Source organism: Arvicanthis niloticus, chromosome 22 (genome assembly GCF_011762505.2).
Source record: "Arvicanthis niloticus isolate mArvNil1 chromosome 22, mArvNil1.pat.X, whole genome shotgun sequence".
In the NCBI taxonomy this organism is placed as follows: Eukaryota; Metazoa; Chordata; class Mammalia; order Rodentia; family Muridae; genus Arvicanthis; species Arvicanthis niloticus.
Window position 1 is genome coordinate 50,117,927 of NC_133429.1, and position 8,551 is coordinate 50,126,477.

An 8,551-nucleotide genomic window follows, 5' to 3' on the forward strand; every position below is an offset into this window, starting at 1 on the left:
TGAGTGGGAACATTTATTAGGAAGAAGGGATTTCAGTTAGACCCTAATATCCCACACAAAACCAGACTGTCTCTTCCAAAGGAGGGCAGGCAGAGGACCCTGGATCCCAGGGGACAGACAGCATCAGCAGGCCAAGGAGGGCGTGAGTTTGAGGTGGATAAGGCCGCTGCTTACCACCCCTCCACGGAAATTTAGTGGCTAAAACACAGCTACTTCACCCTCTAATCCCAAATCCAGCGGCCTAATAGAAGAGTGTCTCATTCTCTGGCAGAGACACCTGGGTTATGGCTGTGGTGGAAGAAAGGAGAGGACTCATTTCTTGCTATCTCTTGCTGCTTCTGCGAGTTTCTTTGCCGTTGCTGACAGGGTTGCTGGAGGGGCCAGGAGGTCCAGAAGGCGTGTGGTTGGGTTGGCTTCGAGTGATTCGGGTGCTGGGGGGATGTGAGGGGGTGTGAGAAGGATGGGGGCCGCCAACAGGACCTGGCTGGGTGCTTAGTCCATTCCCGTTCTGGCTCTCAGAAGCTGGTTGTAGGAGGGAAAGAAACAGAGTTAGGTAGTTAAGGTAAGATATGGTCCATCCTCAAAGCCCACTTCCAAGCATCTTCACCAAGCACAACTGCATGAATGCTGACCAGGTACAAAAGACTATGGGTTGTGAGTAAGAATGGGACCCTAGCATTGACAATATTAACTTGATACAACCTACAGTCTCCTAGGGAGAGTGAATGAGGGGCTGTTTACATTGGCTGGCCTGTGGGTATATCTATAGGGGATTGTAAGTAACTCAAGTTTTGCAGGAAGACCCAGCCCTACTGTGGGTGGCCCCATTCCCTAGGCAGGTGGTCCTGAATAGAAAAGCTATGGGCTACAAGTATGAATGGGACCCCTCAGTAATTTTGGAAGTTGCTCCATAAACCATATATATTTGTAATTTAATATATATTATATAAGTACAATATATTTAATCTTACGTATTTCTGCATCATTGGAAATCAGACCTAGAATTAGTTCAAGGCTCAAGGACCTGTGGAAAAAAATGTCCTGTGGCCCAAGATGATTGTAAAACTGGAGAAGCATGGGAAGAAGGGCCTTAAGTTTCTGTATAAATGGAAAGTGGCTGGGTCTATCATATGTGAGAAGTTAGTGCTCGGGTTAGATACACAGCACTATAGTAAAATAAAAAATACACCTGGGGATTGAACCTCTCTGCCACCGAGTCAATAGCTACACATCATCCCCTGTGTATATTTTGTATTTACTTGTATGTGTGTGTGTATGTTTGCACATGCATGTATACAACCCTCAGAAGTTGGTCATCTCCTCCCAACATGTGGATGTTCTGGGAATTGAACACAGGTTGTCAGGTTTGATGTCAAATACCGGTTCCTGCTGAACCACCTTGCCAATCCCCATCCGTATATTTTAAACATTATAAGTGAGCTGGGAGTGTGAGATTCCTTCACTCTGGCAGGTGTATGCTAGCACGATCCCCACCCACACACCTACCGCAGTGTATTATAATCCTTACTCCTACAGGGGCTGCAGGCGCTGAAAGGCAGGTGCTGTTTTATTCCTTGACATATACATATAGTAAGCGCTCTATTGATGCCTAGTGGTCAGAGACAGGACTGTCTCTGGCATAAAAAGGCATTGCAGACCATCAGCGACATAGAAACTATAGGTTACTGGTTCTCAAACCATATCCCTACTCAACTCTCTGGTTCTACTGGGCCAAGACTGTAACCTAGATTGAAAAGAAAAGTCTTTTCCTTGGTTCACAGATAAAGTGAATATATACATCTCAATGTTAAGATTTTATGTTATATTAAAAAAAAAAACAACAACAACTTTTGGGGGCTGAGGAGATGCTCAGCAGTGAGGAGCACTGGGTACTCTTGCAGAGTATCCAGGTTCAGTTCCCAGCACCCACATAGCAGTTCAAACACCTGTAGCACGTTCTGTGGGACCCAGCATCCTCTGCTAGCCTTTATGGGTTCCAGGGAAGCCTATGGTGCACACACATGCATATAAGCACACTTTTAATTTGTGTGGGGTGGTGCCATACACCTTTAATCCCAGCACTCAGGAGTCAGAGGCAGGTGGATCTGAGTTCGGAGGCAGCCTGGTCTATAGAGCTAGGGCAGATGGGACTATACAGAGAAACCCTGTCTCAAAAACCAAAACCAACCAACCAACCAAAAAGTAGGTGGGGGCTAGGGGTCATATTGAATGCTAGTCTTGTGTGGTGGTTATGTCTAACCGTCACCTTGACGTGGTCTAGAATCACCTGAGAAGAGGCAGGAAGGACTTTCTGAGTTGGTTGGCCTGTGGGTGTGTCTATGGGGGATTGTAATTAATTATGTGGAAAGACCCAGCACACTGCGTGGCATCACTCTGAGAGTAGAGAAACTGAGCTGAGTGCAAGCAAGCAGGCATGAATTGATTTTCTCTGCTCCTGACCACACACGTGATGTGACCAGCTCTGTCCGCCACAGGGATGTTACCCAGAACTGGAAGCTAGACGAACCCTTCCTCCCTACTGCTTGCTGTCAGGATAACTTAAGACAACAACTTAACCACAACACCCTCACATGGGCTGGCGAGATGGTCCACAGACAAGGCTGTTGTTGCCTGATGGTTTGAATTCGATCCCTGGAACCCCTATGGTGGAAGGACTGACACCCACAGACTGTCACTCTGACTTCTCCACACCCACTGTGTCAGATGAAAGCTCCTTTCCAAATTAAATACATAAATATAGAGAAAATATAACAAAAGGATTTACAAAGCCAAAAAAAAAAAAAAAAAAGAAAAAAAAAAAAAAGAAAGAAAGAAAGAAAGAAAAGAAAAGAAAGACAAAACAAAAAACCAAAACACCTCTCATTTCTATTAGGAGGTGACAAAGAGAGTAAACACCTGCACCTGGCAAGTGAGTTTTAGGAGCACGTGGTCTCAGGTGTATCTTTTCTTTTTTTCCTGTTTGTTTTTTTTCTCTGTATAGCCCTACTGTTCTGGAACTTGCTCTGTAGACCAGGCTGGCCTCAAACTCAGAGACCTGCTTGCCTCTGCCTCCAGAGTGCTGGGATTAAGGTGTACTTTTTCTTTTTTTTCTTTTCTTCTTCTTCTTCTTCTTTTTTTTTTTTTTTTTTTAGACAAGGGCTTGCTATGGAGACCAGGCTGGCCTAGAACTCATTCTCTGGATCCCAGAATGTTCTCAGAACTTGCAATAACCCTTGTTGCTTCTGCTGCTCAAGTGCTAGACAGCAACCATGCCTGGCTCTTGGTTGTACCTTATTAGAAATATTTTTGTAGCTAGACATGATGGCAACACACCCATGGTCCAGCACTTGAAAGATGGAGCAGAGGTAGGAGGAGCGGAGATGCCAGGCCAGGTTTGGCTACGTAGTAAGTTTGAGGCCAGCCTTACAAGAGACCTTCTCTTAAAACAAAATAAATAAAACAAAATAAATAAAAATAATGGAAAAGTAAAAATGGAAAAGTAGTATCCTATTTTATTCTCTCTTTTTCTTCTCCTATTGTTTTTTTTATGCCAGGGACTAAACCTAAGACCGTGCTACTGAACCACCTTCAGATCCGACAGTCATATCTACCTATCTACTTTGCTTCTCTTTTTCTCTCTCTCTCCTCCCTCTCCCTCCCTGCATCCTCGCTCTCTCTCTCCCTCTCTTCTTTGAGGCACGGTCTCCCTGACTGGCCTGATACTTTGGGCTAGCCACCAACATGGAGTGACCCTCCCACCTCAGCCTTGGTTGCTCTAAAGTATGAGGATTATAGGTGTGAGGCACCATACCTAGCATCGAGTCATTTTCCTTTTTTCTTTCTTTTTTTATACACTTATTTTATGTGTAAGAGCGTTCTGCCTGTATTTGTAAGATTGAGCACCACATTGCCTGAAGGGGGCATATGAGGACAAAAAGGACCCCGGATCCCCTGGAACTGGAGTTACAGATCGTCGTGAGCTGCCATGAGGGTGCTGAGAACCAAACCAGGTCTTTTACAAGAGCAGCTCACTGTTCTTGACTGCCAAACCATCTCTCCATCCCTTAAGTCTTCTTCAATTGTAAACATATGCTACCTTTTATGGTGGAATTAAATGTTATCCATTTTGATTATAATATTGGAGGTTCTCTGGAAAGCCAGAAGCAGTAGGAGACATATGCAGTCATAGATCATATATGAGGGACTGTCTCCATCAGTGGTCCTGTACACACACCTGATAGGAACTGTAATTAACTTAATTATGTATGAAGACCCAGAGCACCCACCATAGGTGGCTCGATATGTTTCTTGTTTTGAGACAGGGTCTATTTATGTAGTCCTGACTGTCCTGGAATGCACCAAATACACCAGGCTGGCCTCAGACTTACGGAGATCCACCTGTGAATGATTCCCAAGTGCTGGGATTAAAGGTGTGCAGCTGTCACACCAAGGCTGGGTGGCACATTTTGAGTGGAGAACCTGGGAAGAGCATAAGCATACAGGCATGTAAGCAAGCATGCATTCATCCTCTCTGCTAGTGACTGTGAAGCTGATGTGACCAGTGCTTTCAGTCAGCAATAGGTGGAGGCCCTGCAAGACTACTAGGAAGTTCTTGGTGGCTCAGTGGTTAGAAACACTGGCTGCTCTTCCAGCTGACCCAGATTTGGCTCCCAGCACCTACATTGCAGTAATAACCAACTGCAACTCCAATTTCAGAGGATCTGCTACCCTCTTCTGGCTTTCTTTGGCACTGTATGCATGTGGTAGAGCCATACATGTAGACAAAACATTCATAAAAGGTAAAAATAGATAAAATTTTAAAAAAAGAGAGTCTACAACAAATCCAGAAACTTCCCACTGTCTAGTGACTATGCAGACATAGCAGTTATAATGTAATACAACACTAATGTTTCTTATGATGCTAGTGTAAATCAGCCTACAGAGCTGTGAGCATTAAAAAGCTATATATCCTTATATATATATATCAACTTATAATAAATGGTCATGTGATTATATGTTACTAGCTTTTGTGTTTACCATTCTTTCTTTCTTTTTCTTTTCTTTTTTTTTTTAAGTTTTTCTTGGTTTTTCAAGACAGGGTTTCTCTGTGTAGTCCTGGCTGTCCTGGAACTCACTCTGTAGACCAGGCTGGCCTCGAACTCAGAAATCTGCCTGCCTCTGCCTCCCAAGTGCTGGGATTAAAGGCATGCACCACCACTGCCCGGCCTCTTTTTTGTTTTTTGAGACAAGGTTTTACTATGTATGTGGCCTGGAATTTGCTATGTAGACCAGGCTGGCCTCAAATTTACAGTGATTCTTCTGCCTCTACCTCCCCAGTACTGGGAAATGTACCACTAAACCATGTTATACTATATTTACTATTATTATTTCAGAAAAAGAAATAAAAATTTGTTGTTGCTGTTGTTTGAGATAAGGTCTAGCTTTAAATCCTAGACTGGATAGGAACTTGTGACAATTCTTTTGCTTCATCTCCTCCTCAGTGCTGGGATTATGGTTGTGAAATTTAACCTAAATAACAATAAAATGATTTTTAAAAATGTAGCATATACATTTTTAAAATGTAGCATATTCCAGAACTAGTCAGGCCTAAGCAGGGTGATCTCTGTGAGTTTGTGATCAGTCTGGACAACATAGTGAGACCCTATATCAGAAGAAAAGAAAAGGAGAGAAGAAAAGGAAGGAAAAAGAAAAGAAATTAAAAAAGAAAATGGCCGGAGAGATGGCTCACGGATAACAGCACTGTCTACTCTTCCAGAGGTCCTGAGTTCAGTTCCCAGCAACCACATGGTGGCTTACAACTATTTGTAACAGAATCCGATTCCCTTTTCTGGTGTGTCTGAAGAGAGTGACAGTGTACTCCCCCTCCCCCCGCCCCATACATAAAATAAACAATTAAATCTTAAACAAAAAGAAAAATATAATACAGATGATGCCACATAGCTTAGGAATCAAGTAGGCCACAGAATCAAGGTGTGTGTGTGTACCTACTTCTTAGAATATATTCCAATCACTCAGTGATTTATATATATATATATATATATATATATATATATATATATATATATGCAGACATGAATATATACACACATATATGAATATGAGTGTGCATATATGGACTTATTACAAGGAATTTACAGTAATATTTTAAATGTGGTACATGTGATTCTGTTTGCTCTTCTTCTTTTTTTTTTTTTTTTTTTGAGACAGGGTTTTTCTGTGTAGCTCTGGCTGTCCTGGAACTCACTCTGCAGACCAGGCTGGCCTTGAACTCAGAAATCCGCTTGCCTCTGCCCCCAAGTGCTGGGACTAAAGGCATGTGCCACCACTGCCTGGCCCTGTTTGCTCTTAACAGTCATTTGGCACGTGTGGAGAAACTACTCTCCTTTATTTTTTGACTGGTGGTAAGAAAAGGGAAGATTACTTCAGGTCTTCAAGTCTTTTCACCACTGAGGCTTGCAGAAGGTGTAAAAAATGAAGGTGGACTGGGTTGAGGGAACATCCTGAGAGAGGAGGCACTTGGAAATGGGAGGAGGGAATGCATCTTTCCTGGCTGGGGAGAATGGGGGACTTGAAGGGGTCAGTGGAAGGAAAGAAATGGATTCCTACCTGGAGAGGCAGCAGGGGGTCCTGTGGTAGCTTGTGGGGTAGTAGGGCTGCTGTCATTCTGCACCTGAAGGCACAAATGAGATACTCAGACCCTCCTCAACATTACGTGGCCTGGCCTGATCTGCCATTTTCTCTTAATGTCAGGCCCAGGGACTCACCGATTTGTTGGGCGCCTGCTGGGTGTTATACTCTGGATTGGGCTCGCTGAAATTAGGAACTTCAGAATAAACCATACAGAATCTGCAAAGAAAGAAGCGGAAGCCTTGGGCCTGTCCACTGGGCCACAGACAGATCCAGCCCTGGAATGTGGAAGGCACAGGCTGTGTTGCTTCCTTGTAAACCCTAACTTTCCCACTTTGGGTTCCTAGTGCTGATCTCAATTGCCGACAACTTACTCTCCAATCTTCTGCAGATCGCCCCCACGCCCAGTGTATAGTGTCAGACAACCTTTGAACACTGAAGCATACCTGTGGGTTGGATTGAGGGCAAGCAGGATTCAGTCTTCAGAAAAGTTGTAGGGCTTTTAACCATGCCCTACCGCTGCTAGGAGCCCTGCCTTACCCTTTGGTGAGTCGGATAATGTCCCCAGGTTGGATTAGGTTGCCCACATCATCCCACACTGAGATGTTGATGCTGCCTGTTTTGTCTGCCACTTTACAGGTCCGGACCTCGTGCCCGTCCTTTGTCTTGGTCACGCGGCCTTTAAGGGAAGAAATACATGAGAATGCAAATAAAGTCATACAGGTTGTGGTAATAGTGAGAGTCTGGGTATTGGCTGAGTGAGGTACAGGAATGGAAGCAAAGCCCACATCCCTCCATGATGGCAGGAAGTTTTGCGTGGGTGTACGTTGCGGTAGTGGAGGGTCCAGCACCATGGAGAGAGCCCTGAGTGGGGGGAAAAAAGGCCCGCGTGGCTAGTGAGACTTGTTTAGTTTTACCCATTTTATAGCTGTCAGCAGCTCACTATGCCAGCGATCTAAGAGATTAGAACGAGCAGGGCCTTGGGAAGCCTCCTCCCTGTGCAAGCAAGTTAAGAACGCAGGCGGTGGTCCCGTGTGCTCCCACTCTCCATGCTCTTCCCACTTTGCTCCCACGAGTCCACTGCGCATGCATAGCCACCTGTCTCCAGTACAATGAAGATAAGGTTCAGATTCTTGAGCCCGGGCTTGATATCCTTCACGAAGGTCTCGGTCGTCATGCTTCCCGAGCCGTGGCACCCCGCTGGAAGCGGAAATGGGAGATGAAGGTTCAAGGCTCGGAGCCTTTGCCCCCATGCTCCCGCTCGGCCTACCCACCACAGCAGGCGGGAATCCGGCAGCCTCGGTCCCCTTCTAACCCTTCTGGGAGGTTAGAAACGAACTTCCCTGGGGACCTCGTACTTCAAGATCAGAACTTATAGATCTCTGGGTAAGATGCTTAGGGGCTGGAAGGCCCTCTGTCAGGATGCTTTCAGTCTCACGCTCCGAAGCCGGGAGGCTGAAGGAGACTCGGAGGGAACCCGGTGCAGCTCCAGGGAACAGAATCTCACTCGGCGGATCTTCCTGAACCCTCATCCCCACAACCCAGAACTCGGTCCATCCCCTCCCCCATTCACGGCCCACGACCCACCCAGCCAGCAGGCCGGACTGTGCACACCGCCGAGCCACCCGCAGGGGGAGCCAGGGGGCTGGCTGCCGCCGGATGCTGCCGAGAGAAACGCGGGAGCGCCTACATTCCCGGAAACGTCCCCTGACCTCCTCCAGCCAATAGGGTCCGATCTGCCACCCAAAGCGCCCCACCTCCGGCCACCGCCCATCCAATCAGGCTCCGAAATTCACTCGCCGCAGTTTTAGGTTTTAAAGGAGCCTCGCAGAGTATTACTTCCGTAGGGGAAAAGGTGGACGGATCACCAGGGGTTGCTTCAAATACCAATCTTCCCTTCCGC

General features: G+C 45.9%; 1 protein-coding gene across 3 annotated transcripts; it reads right to left on the reverse strand.

Moving 5' to 3' along the window:
• Positions 1-8,381, reverse strand: Nabp2 (nucleic acid binding protein 2). 3 transcript variants are annotated; one of them, XM_076920647.1, is made up of 7 exons: positions 8,236-8,380; positions 7,747-7,848; positions 7,189-7,327; positions 7,023-7,094; positions 6,786-6,867; positions 6,628-6,691; positions 1-522 (listed from the first exon to the last, which is right to left on the reverse strand). In XM_076920647.1, the coding sequence occupies exons 2-7, from the start codon at positions 7,823-7,825 to the stop codon at positions 323-325; spliced, it is 636 nt and encodes a 211-aa protein (XP_076776762.1). In that variant the 5' UTR covers positions 7,826-7,848; positions 8,236-8,380; the 3' UTR covers positions 1-322. The 3 variants fall into 3 exon arrangements, with proteins under 3 accessions (XP_076776762.1, XP_076776764.1, XP_076776763.1); XM_076920649.1 differs by lacking the exon at positions 8,236-8,380 and adding an exon at positions 7,923-8,229; XM_076920648.1 differs by lacking the exon at positions 7,023-7,094 and having other exon boundaries at positions 8,236-8,381.
• Positions 8,382-8,551: the final 170 nt, after the last annotated feature.